At 36.8% G+C, this 12,232-nt stretch overlaps 1 protein-coding gene across 15 annotated transcripts in view; it reads right to left on the bottom strand.

Moving 5' to 3' along the window:
- Window positions 1-12,232, bottom strand: part of LOC136766653 (nuclear factor 1 B-type) — a 135,980-nt gene that overhangs the window by 28,132 nt on the left and 95,616 nt on the right. For 9 of the 15 annotated variants that reach the window (XM_066720318.1, XM_066720316.1, XM_066720329.1 and 6 more), the window contains 5 exons: window positions 10,196-10,264; window positions 7,134-7,254; window positions 6,495-6,613; window positions 1,890-2,024; window positions 1,298-1,482 (listed from right to left, as the gene is read on the bottom strand). In XM_066720318.1, the coding sequence (XP_066576415.1) occupies window positions 1,298-1,482; window positions 1,890-2,024; window positions 6,495-6,613; window positions 7,134-7,254; window positions 10,196-10,264 (629 nt within the window). The remainder of the gene's footprint in view (window positions 1-1,297; window positions 1,483-1,889; window positions 2,025-6,494; window positions 6,614-7,133; window positions 7,255-10,195; window positions 10,265-12,232) is intronic. The other 6 variants (XM_066720317.1, XM_066720315.1, XM_066720324.1 and 3 more) reach the window with 1 other exon arrangement.

Below are 12,232 nucleotides of genomic sequence, written 5' to 3' on the forward strand. Positions count from 1 at the left end.
TTTAGGAGTGGACTTCGTTTTCTTGCTTGCAGTACATAGTGGAGAACTAAAACTCTGTCACGAGTACTTTAATAAACATGGCCAATGTGTCAACAATAATTTCAATAATTTATTTAGCCTGCGGTATGAATAAATACATGGAAATGCCTTTCTAAATGTCTGTAAACAACACGTCTACCTTCATCTAACAGAGTTTCACATGAGTCTGCATCGTAAATCTGCATGCTGTTCATTACCATGCTTTGCAACACTCTGCTCAGATGCTGAGTGTGCAGATTTCCAAGAGATATGAAAATGCCAGTGACATGAGCAGGCCACCCGAGGATCCGCCCAGTGCGGACCAATCAGCCGTTGCATTGAAGCCTGAACCATTTATTGAGCCAACATTTCAGTGAGACAAAATATCAATCAGGAGCTTCAAAAGGCAGATAAGTGCTTTACTCGCCACGTCCTGGCTGCTTCGACTCGAGACACTGCTAAGTAATGTAAAGCAGAACGTGCAGTATTCTGCAGGAACTTAATGAGATGCCTGCAACAATGCAGTCGAGTCATTCAAGAAAGGGACATTCATCATGGGCATAAACCCATGCTTCAATACTTTCATTAATTACATACATTTTGATTGCATATTAAACAATGTATTCCATTTAAGAAGAGAACAATCACTGAACCCCTTTCTTAAAACAATAAAGAAACATATTCCATGTATCGATGCCTTTTCTGCCATCTAATTGATTAACTGACCTCACAGAAGCTGGTGATAAAACAATGCCTGTGCCTCAATGTACTTTACTGTACTGCCTATTGATTAACTAAAAAATAAAATAACTGGTGTGCAGCACTCCATTCCTTTACTCCATTACTTCACACAATTAATTTATCCTTTTATCTGCAACAAAATATGCCAGTCTCTCTGTCATACTGTTATGTACTATTAGGGCTACAGCTGGTGAAAGAAATGTATATTCTGCCTAATACATTAACATTGTTCATGAGGGTCCTTCCTATTATTTATGTGAATGATAATAAACAATAAAACCAAAATGACTGGGGAATCTGTTCATCCCTGATACACCATATTCACGGTTCATTGAGGAACTTTGAAAACCAGGGAAACAGAAACAAAACATGCTTAGCACAGAGGGGTCATTTGGGCCAATCAGATGGTATTTCTGCTGAAATGCGATAACTGACTGATAAAAAAAAAAGCATACAAGATATTAGTATATATTAGTATATCAGTTTCATGAGATGAAGAGGATGTAGCTGTAGGCCCACACGTGACGTTAGTCCTTACCTGGCTTGTCTGTGGGCTGGACGGGTCATATGATGGTACGTAATTCTTCAGGGTGTCCTGTGGGTTCAGGTGGGGTGGGTATCGAATGGTGGGGTGGGAGAAGTAAGTTGACGGGGCAGGGGGGAGGATAGCTGGTGCTGAAAACTGCAACGGTGATGGAGGAGGTGGGCTCCTCGTCGAAATAACTTGGGGAGAAAAAGACACACAAAATTAAACTATTATAATATATATATATATACACACACACATACAGACAAAGCAGAATAGGTGGGCTGCATATCATGTTGCATCGAATACATTTTTACATGTGGTAAACTACAAATGATGCAGAGAAGCACTGAACATGGCAGACATGAATAATTCATGACAGAAGTTTATTTATTTATATAGCGCCTTTTTTATAGCAGCATATCAATATCAGTATAATTACACTTGGGAAATAATGTCACCTGACTCCAAGTGGATGTGTGCATCTCCAGGTGGACTAGAGGATTATTTTACTGTCACCAGAAATGCAGGCAGAACAACAGTAACTGAACACGGCATCGTATTTCCATCTGGCTGGTCCAGTGTGCAGTGGGCTGATGCTTACCACTATGTCCGACCCCTGTGATTCCTGGGTGGTGATGCTGTGAGAAAGTGCTCAACCTCGGGGAAGAATCCTGGGGCGATGTGGGGCTAAACAATGGCTTCTCTGGCTTCTTCATTGTGGGAGATGACATATCTGCTGGGGAACAAAAACATGAATGTCCTTTAGTACCCATTTAACCATCTAGCATTTAACTGGGAGGGAGGAGGCTTTCAGTAACACCAACATGTTCCTCTTCGATGTGGGGCTTCAGCCTCAATCACTCACTCTCCAGTCTCATAGAGCAGCTTCAGACAGAGCATCTTGTTCCCAAAATAAGCTGTGCAGTTTCTAAGAAGTACTGACAACAAATGTGATTGACTGCATACCATGACCTAGGCTTTTGCAATATCCAGAATGAAAATCAGATACTTTCTGCTCTCAAGGAAAAACAAATAATATAAATGAAAAAACCAAAAGGCTGAAGTACAATATTTGCTTACAAAGCTTCAAGGAGATTGGTGTATTGTCTACCCCAAAACTAAAACATTCAAAATATAAAGAGGTAAAAAGACAAGAAAGCTAATGATCCATGTAAGCTATTTCTCCGCTAACATGCAGCACACATCTTTGTTTGTCACAGGGCTTTATGAAAGTAAATGTTTTCAGATGCCGACTTCCTCATAATTATTGCCATCACGGTGAAAGTCTTTTATCAACCATCTCTGTTGAGCCATTGCTAAATGATTATGTATCGTTTTTGTTTTTTTTAACTCACAGTGACAGATGAGACATAAACATCCCATATCCCTATATGTCATAACATAAGTGATTTTCCTTGGCTTTTTCGTAGTAACAACAAAGAAAATGTTATAAATGCATAAACTTGAAAGATTAAACAAACTGTACAGGATACATTAATAAGACACTATCTTAACTACTATCAAAATAGAGACTTGATAAAGAGCATCATTAATGCCAAGAGTTCCTGTCCCTATCATTCTATATCCCTTACATAGCACAAAGAATTAAACATTTTAACTTAGCCTATCCAGCCAAAGTTGATTAATACTCCTTGAAAAGAAAGATATGTTTTATGTTTCTTTTGGTAAAGATATCTATCCTTTGCCATGGTCACTAAAAGTCTTCTTTTTTAATCATTAATTCACAAGGCTGTAGGAATATTATTTTATTTTTACATTAGTTTGCTGAAACCTTAATAAAGAAATATTTGTTCACAGTACCCTTCATAATTTTAAATGAAAAAAAGGAATATAGTTTTAAAAGCAATTCTAATATCTCTCATAACAGAGCCTGGATAAAAATAAAATAATAAGCAGTAATTAAAATAAGCATGGCCCAGATATTCATAGGTTTCAAAGAACCCTGACCCACGTAACCTTTTTGGATCAAAGTATCTAAGATGTACAAACCTTGTTGTTTTTATATGTTTAAAAAGAAGACTTGGTTAGAAATTGTAGAGTATTTCTGAAAAGTAAAGATCCTGAAATTGATATTTTGTTCATTGCAAACAGCTGTTTATTATCAAACCATTTCCCTACTGAAATTTCAAGCACGGTGCCAAAAAAGGAATAACGGGAAAATTACAGCTGTTTGCTATGAAAAAAAGGTAAAGTAAGTTTAAAAAATGTCAAGTAAAAGTTATTTCAATAAATGTTATTAAAAATTCCCAGCTTCAGAAAATTGAAAGAAGTTTCCTTTAAATGCAGAGCATTTTTTGGTGTGGGAATGGAAATGAAAGTTTGGCAGTACTCTTAGCTCCCTGTTATTTCCTCATATGGATTTAATATTTTCCCCATTTTCTCTGTAATATTTAAAAAACAACTAATTTTTCATGAGTAATCCTCATTTTCCACCTAACAGCAGTGGTTATGATTACTTCATCAATTTCCGTATGAAAAAGCTGGAACAAAAAACATTTATAGAAATGCTCATTATACAACACATATGTGAGCATGCTCTGCAGATGCATTGCTTCTTTTACAATGCTGATGAATCTGCCCCTGTATGCCCAAGGCAGCTCTTTAGTTGCAAGAATGCAATGGGAGACAGGGCCGGAAATATGTTTTAGTCAGCCTTTAATTGAAACCGCTGTAGATTTCGGCAGAACCATAAGACACATTAATGAGACATGCGTTACAACAATTTCCCCATCAAAGTACCTTTTCCCCCACTGCCTGCAGCCGCCTGTCATTTCTGACACTCCCTGGATAAATGTCACATGACCCACCAACTGGCTAGCCACCTGTTAGTCAGACTTCAGCGAAGTCTACTCATCCACAACAAGTTCAAACAGCCACCTTAACACCTGCTTGTCTTGCGCACCTGTTCACCCCCTCCCCCGCTACAGGCTGGGGCTGGGTTAACCCTTCTCACAGTCCTTCCAAAACAACTCACCTCAGCTCAGCTCCATATGACTATGGCTGGTATCATGCCTGTATGTAGCCCACATTATGGCCAAAAGGTTATATTTTCCTTCATACTATATTACTTACGTTTTGTTAAAAACTGTATGCATAGTAAATAATATGAGGAAACGAAAAACAAAACTTTTAAATTACTTAAATAACTTTAATTTCCATGTAATATTATTTTTGTAGAAAGAATAAAAATGGTTTATGTAAAATATACAAATTAGTGCTTTTATTTAGACTTCTATGTAGACTTTTCGCAAAGTGCATTGGCTGCAGAAGCTCCTGAACAAGAGTTCCCTGTAATTCAACAATAATTAGAACAATATTCCTGCATTCTATCATGACTGCAACGTGGACAGAACAATGTTCTGAAGGACTATGAAAGTTATTCTATACTGTGTACCTTTTGTTCTGCACACTGAACCAGTTGGTGCAAATAATAGTTTGCATGCTACACGTGTCTTGACTTTTTTAAATGTGTGAAAAGCAAACATTTCTACTATTTATGTTAAAGTACAGCTACCACAGGACACATACATAACATCTGGAATAGGAAAACAAGACAAAGCAGAAATGAGAAAGAAAGAAACATAATTACCTCCTTAAAAATGAAGGAGCTGATCAGTGCAATTTGTTGCAGAAACATTTTTATTTTGTTTGCATAATGAGAGGTCATTACGTAAGTGTCCCTAAACAAAAGCAATTAAAGATGCAAAATATATATCCAGGCAGTGACAGGAACTCAACTTTAAAATCCCAATGGTATCTTTATGAATATAAAGCAAGTCAAAAATTAGGAAGGAGTTCAACAAACTCAAGGTTAATGTCTGTATGTTTTCTACTTACAAACAGTCTAGTTAAGTGTGTTTATATTTTAAAAGTTGTCCTAGTGCATAGGTCATTAGTCATCTTGTAGAAAATTGAGAGGTTGAATACTTATATGACACTTCTGGTAAATAAAAAATAGGTAAAAAAGGACAGTGTTTTTTCATAATGTTGAAGAGACCTTTGCAGCACAATACAGCTGGTATTTTTGTAATATAATTTAAGTGAATTATCAGAATGCAGGAAGTAACCTTCACTTAACTTTCCATAATAAACTAAGAATAAGATCAGGTACTTTTATTAAGTTCAGTTTCCTCTTGAAAGGAATGTATAGCATCAACTAAGGAATTAAAGTTAAAATTCTGTGAATTCCAGATACACACATGGTAAAACAATGAGAAATAATGAATCCACAGTCTTATTTTTCAAAACTTTCATAGAAATATGCATTTATATGAAATTAGCATCACACTTAACCAGATTGTGTTTGTAGTGTATTGACATTAGTTCAAGTTTTAGTATATTCAAATAAACATTCTTATTTGAAATGTAAACTACATAATTACAAAAGACATATAGCTATGACCCTTACACTCTGGTTTAAACTAACAGTTAAATAAAGTAGTTTTTTTCTTTCTTAGCTGTTTGAGGCAATTCAGAACGGACTATGTTTCACTGGGAATTACAGCACCAGTGACCTGCTGTCGTAGGCAGCACTACACTGTGTGATCACCTAAGCAGCACAGCGCATAAGCAGAGGCAGGGAGCGCATCAATCATGTGTCACAAGTACAATGAGCCCAGCATGTTCACTCTCTGGCTTATTAGTGTATACATACCTTTACTGACAAGCTGGGAACTACAGTTCCTTAGATACTACAGACCGTGCTTGTACACCTCAGACATAAATGCAACCATGTAGAGTATACCATGTATCTCTTTTACAAAACACAAATGACAATTAATTCCTCCTTTCAAAAGAAGTGGTGAGGAACATGGTGTTGTGTTGCAGGCTGAGGGAGCATTGCCACAAGGGCTCCGCTGGAGGTTCATACAGTGTGTAATAAACTGATTTCAGCGTGGTGTGAACAGAAACCCTTTGGCATTCTTCATGCTATTCACATTAACGAAAAGGGTGCACTCCTCAATGAAAAGGGTATGTTTTTCTTAATTTACATTTACTACAAATCTGAAGTAAGTCAAACACAGCCCATGTGAAATGATATAACTAATGTTCCCGGCTTGGTTTTTTTCATTTGTATCACCGTGCTGACTTGCTTCTATCTGGCTGAGAGTGCTGACACAGATGAGGTCTAAACACAGCGCAGAACGGCTCCAATCCAGCCTGTCACTCTCCGATGAAACCTCACCTTGATCTCTTTCGTGCCATGTCCTGCTGCCACTGGCAGGCGAGCTGGGGGAAGAGTAGAAGTCTCCGGAAGGGCTGGTCTCCATGCTGTCCTCAATGGGAATAGTCTTGGGCCTTTTGCTGTTGAAATTTAAAAAAGCACTTTTCAGTAAGGACTCTAACGTTTAACTTGCATACTGTAGAGGGCAGGGCACTGACCATTTGTTGTTATGCTTCCCTGTCCCCACACCCACACATGGCCACCGTTTATATTTTACTATGGGATGGACTTAATGGGTTTCCCAGCAATTATATTATAACAGTCTTCCCTATGATTTTTCCAGCACCTTGACTACTGCATAATGTTAGTGAAGATGAAAATGTGCCTTTCTGGACTGCTTTAATAATCATAATAATACTATAAACCCCACTACTATTAATTATCAGCATCACCATCATCACAGTCATAAAGTAACAGAAATAAAACTGATGAAGGAAGCAGTACAACATATGTATAGAGAGGCAGTGTTAGTTTCATACAGTCCTAATTGGTAGCATGTATAAACAATAATCTTCAGAATATTATTGTGGTGGTTTATATGTCAAATTTTCTTCCATAGAGGGATTCAATTGTGACAGCTCTTCTCCTGCTGGGACTAACCTGCCAGGCGGAGAGGACAGGGATCTGTGGAGGCCTACACTGGAGTTCAAGTCATGGTAGTATGGCTGACTCTGGAGCTCCCCGATTGGAAAATTCACCCCGGTTCCCTGGGTGATGGGTGCTGCAGACAGTAAAAACACAAAGAAGACACTCTGTTAAAGTAATCGCAAAGGACGCCTTTGATTTTCTTCTTTGTTAACTAAATGTTTTTAAAACTAATGTATAACCATGAAGAGCAATCCACTTTACAATTTAAAATAAAACAAAAAGTTTTAGGAACACTACAGATTCATTTAGCATAACATTATTCTCAATCATTCAGCAGTTGGCACTGGGGAAAAATAGGAAGATTCATTTAATATCAACGGTTTTCAACCTCATTTGCATTGGAACAGACGTTTTTGCATTAATAAATCAAGCTTTTAAGAAAACAAAGTGCCAGTCACCACTTCTCAGTGAGAGAGTTCAGATTATGTTACAAAACACAGAGTACACGGTTATAATGAGGAAAGAGAGATGTTCTGCTCTTAAAGTATTCCGTTAAGAGTCCAGAAATTCAGTTTTTCTCCTTAAAAGTCCTATAGATGCTGACAGGAAATTTAAAACAAAATATCACAATTAGGACACAATAAACAACACATCCGATTAAACAGTAAATCAAAAAAGCTTATCTATAATTTGTTAATTAATTAATTAATTAATTAATTAATACCTCAATGCAGACAAAATGTAAAAAAGAATTACACACAATGCCGTAGTTCATTGAACATATTAGCACATGAAATAGTGGTGGCACACTCAACTCATTGCCCTTCATAATATCCTTTCAGAAGCATTAGCTTTTTAACAAAATAATAGACAAGCATTTGCAGTTCATGCAAAGCACACTGGAATCATTAAATAGTTAATGTTTTTTTTTTATAATTAATTAATGTAATTCTGTAAAGTTTCTTTGTTTTCTTAAACTTGCATAAAATATTAGTGAAGTTAGCACAAGATAGTGGAAACTGAACAGTTGCTTGCATTAAAAAGATACAGTTGCAGTGTCACAAAGGAGAAAGTTTTTTTTTCTGGTCTAAAATGAAAGAACAAAGATCAGGTACTTTTAACTTTTAAGAAACTGATATTACTGTATATTGCAATATAGTATGCCAAATTAGATGAAAGTGAGAAGGGAGTCCTTCTTTTATCCTTTTTACAAAACACAATACCATCAGTCACTCTTGGTTGAAGCTTGTACAATATGTGATTCTGTGAATGCAAAGAAGGCGAATATTAAGGGATTTTGCATAGATCCTGTTTTAGTTTACATAATCTCCTGAAGCTATAAGTGAGAAGTAAACCTGGTGATCCCTACCCTAAAGTAAGTGACATGAATAGAATGAGTCTGAATTCTTTACTTGTCCTGACATGAACGCTATATATAAAATAAATAAATATAAATGTTGTTGTTTTGTAAAATACTTGTTCCCAATAGTCATAAAACATGTTCCCAGTAATAGAATGAGAAAGAAGAAAATGGAGAGAAAAAGGAAAAAAAATAACATTTTAAGGAAGTTGTGGCATTGCTGTACAGTGTTCATTTCATTTCACTTCCTGTGAAGAGGTTTTGAAAAACATCAGACCAAGAAAAACTAAGGAAATGTATTCAAATCTTTCAACTTCTGAAAGAAAATGGTACTATTGTAGTCCCTATTTTTCAAATATCTCAATCTGCAAAACTGTGTAAAAATACGGATTTCAGGGGAAAACTGCTCAGCCTCCATTATGATTAAAAGCACTCGTTAAGTTAGCAGCTCTCTTGAAGTCATTACATCTTATTAGAAGTCGTGGTTTGGAGCTGATGAAAGTTTAAGCAAAGTGGCGACTGTTGTGGGTTGAGGTTTACCAACAGTATTAAACAAAGCAGCTCTGACGCATTATCTACTAAAATGCCACATGTGCCTCTTCAATGTGCAAATTCAGAGACAATTGTAAGAGTCAGTGCAGCAATAAAAGCCAGTGAAAATGTGATAAGGTATTGCTTGATCATTGTTTGTAAAAGGTGCGTCTGAAATAAGACAATGGTCAAATGTAAGGGACAACTGTAACAATAAAGACACTGGCTATGACAGATTAAAATGTGACGTACTGCTCTTAGTGAAAATAAACAACATCTTTTTTATTTCGGCAAGATTCAATTGTACTTTAAATTGACAAATGTATTGATATTTGGATTACAAAAGCTGAAATTGACACTTCCCTCACTCCATCATAATGCTCCTTCACACAGTCACTTTGATTTATAAAATTGAGTTAAAATCACACAATTGCATGTGCAATACTTAAGATTTTTTCAAGATATAGATATATATATTTTTCAAATAAATATATATTTCTATTTACTAAAAATACAAGTATCTGCCCTCACATTTAGGAAATTAATATTGAAATGTAACTCCCTGAAGAATCAGTCCCTGTCGGATTCTGGCTATTGAAAATCCTTGCTGAAAGTCTCAATATAATTTAAGGTATTCTCCTCTATTTGATTTAAAAGAGGAAAACTTTATTATAAAGTATTATAAGAAGAGCTCTGGGACCTGGTGGACAAAAGGCTGTGGAGTCAAGGCCACACCGTGTTTCAGACACAACTAGTACAGGCAAAGCTGATGAATCAATAGCTGGGCATGTCCGAACACGGCTAACAGTTAAGACTTACTGTCTTAAGATTTTCCACACCACACTGAAAGACATCCTTTCGGGTATGTACATGAAACAGTATGTATAGCATGAGAGGTATTGTTGTGTGTTTGGTTCTTTTAACCTGAACCTAAGGATCTTGTCTGTAGTCAGTAAGTCTGTGTAGCAGAACACCTGCGTAAGAAGAGTAGCCATCAAAAAAGAGACATGTCAAAGATAGTAGCGAACCTTGAAGAGTTCTCATCCCAGACTTATTGTACTGAGAGCTTGCATGCTGAGGACATCTGCATTACACAAAGTGCTGAGCTCTGCCTGCACCATAATGAGATGAGATTACCTTTTCCAATTTAACTTGATAGTAAATAGACCAATGCATCACTTACTTCTGGACACTCGCACTAGTTCTGATACACTGAAGACTCCTGATTTTATAAAACTGTCCTCAAGGTAGCCTGTGGAAAGAAAATAAGACGGGTAAAGCCTTTAAGTAATGTGGTTAAGAAGTACTGTAATTACAACAGTCATAACAAACACAGATAGTGAACGTTTCTAAACAATCTCAACCATCACCTACATAAACAAATTAACTACTACTGTATTACACATTTCCCCATATTCTTCCACATTTCAGCATTGGTAAAAAATGCAATACCAAGTGGTCAAACTGTTGTTTTGCTTTAGCAAATGCTTTATCTATTTTTTCTCCTTTACTACTTGTAAAAAAAAGTTTGAAGATTGCTTCTCAAAGTCACATTTAATTCTTTCCAACTTGTTTGTTTGTTTATTTATTTAAAAGGTAAAGAGAAGCAATTGTGAAGCACTACTTCATTAATAATGTAGGCCTAGCTCTTGTTTTCCCGATATAGATCCCAGATGAATGGTTCAGACCAGTATTTTTATCTCCATGTCCTAAAATGCACCAGACTGCAAACATTGCCAAACAGACGCACAGTCTGATCGTCAGGATGAGCCGTGTGTCTGGCTGATGACAGGTTCAATTTCTGAGCCCCTACCTAGCCTGTGACCAACACAGAGTGGGACACCAGCCATTTCTTTCCCATGGGTGGCACAGGAGAAAAAGTAGTAGATGAGGACATTTGCCACATCAGGACTAACTGACCTCTAGGTCTCTGATGCACCAATGGAGTCCCCAACCCCCGTCATTAATTAATCAGGAGACAATATTTGGCTAGACAGTAAGAAGGCAAAACACAGATTGATCTGCAGTTCATTGAATGCAACATTAATTGATGTGACATGTGAAGTCTAAGAGTGTTTATTGGGTTGGGTTATAACATGCAGTGTTTAAGATGTTCTGCTCCTTGAGGCGATACAGAAGCACTCTGGAATATATTTATATTATTATTAGCAGACTCCCTTCTCTAGGGCAATTATTACAGTATATGACAATATTTGTACATACAATTAGCTATTTATACAGCTGGGATTTTACTGGAGCAATGTAGATGGAGTACCTTGCTCAAGGTTACCACAGCAGTGTCCCCCACCTAGGATTGAACCCACAAACCCTCTGCTCCAGAGTCCAGAGCACTGACCGCTAATCTACACTGTCACAGTGCTCTTTCACAGTTTACATGGTAAGATGGATAATAGTAATTCTTAACAGAATTGCCTTGAAAAATGAAAAGTATATGAATACACTATTTATTGATGTTTGATTTTCAGACATATCTTACAAACTTAAGTTTGTTAACAAGAAACAGGACACATTATGTAACCATTACTATTAGAAGATATGTGGAGATCAGACACCCTGATCGAAGCACAAGGGACCAGGGGCCGGATTAAATCAACACTTTGACCCATCCACTAATAGCAAACTACAAAGCTGTACATCATAGTGGTTACATTTCTGATTAGAAGAAAGTGTCATCTTACAGAAAAAAGAGTACAGTTCTGCAGTTTTCGATTAGCGAGTGGGTCAAAGTTTTGATTTAATCCCAGCCCAGGTTTTGGCATTTGTACTCTCTTCGCTGAGAGCCACGCTTCTCACTGAGTTCAACATACAGTGGGACGGCTCTCCAAAAGGGCTTTCCACAGTAATCTGCTGATTGTCATATTTTGCTTGGCAGTCATATACACAGACCTGTTCCAGAGGTAAAACTAAATTACGCTCTGATTATTTTCATTCTTAATGTATTACACACAGGGACAAAAAAAGAAAACATTGGTTAAGGCAGAAAGGAGGCATCAAATAATTTGTAATAATTACAAGGTCGCTGGTTGATAAACTATTTAACATCAGCTTTTGCTCCAAAATGGCACACTCACAGTCTTGTTTTACACTGAAATCACTCCCAGAAATAAATGCTTGTAAGCCAAGAATGTTAATGGTAAGACTGCTGCCATTGTTTCTCTGCAGGCAGAGTGCCAGCCACTGTACTTCAAACTTTCAGGCG

The sequence above is a fragment of the Amia ocellicauda genome, chromosome 13 (assembly GCF_036373705.1).
Source record: "Amia ocellicauda isolate fAmiCal2 chromosome 13, fAmiCal2.hap1, whole genome shotgun sequence".
Lineage (NCBI taxonomy): Eukaryota > Metazoa > Chordata > Actinopteri > Amiiformes > Amiidae > Amia > Amia ocellicauda.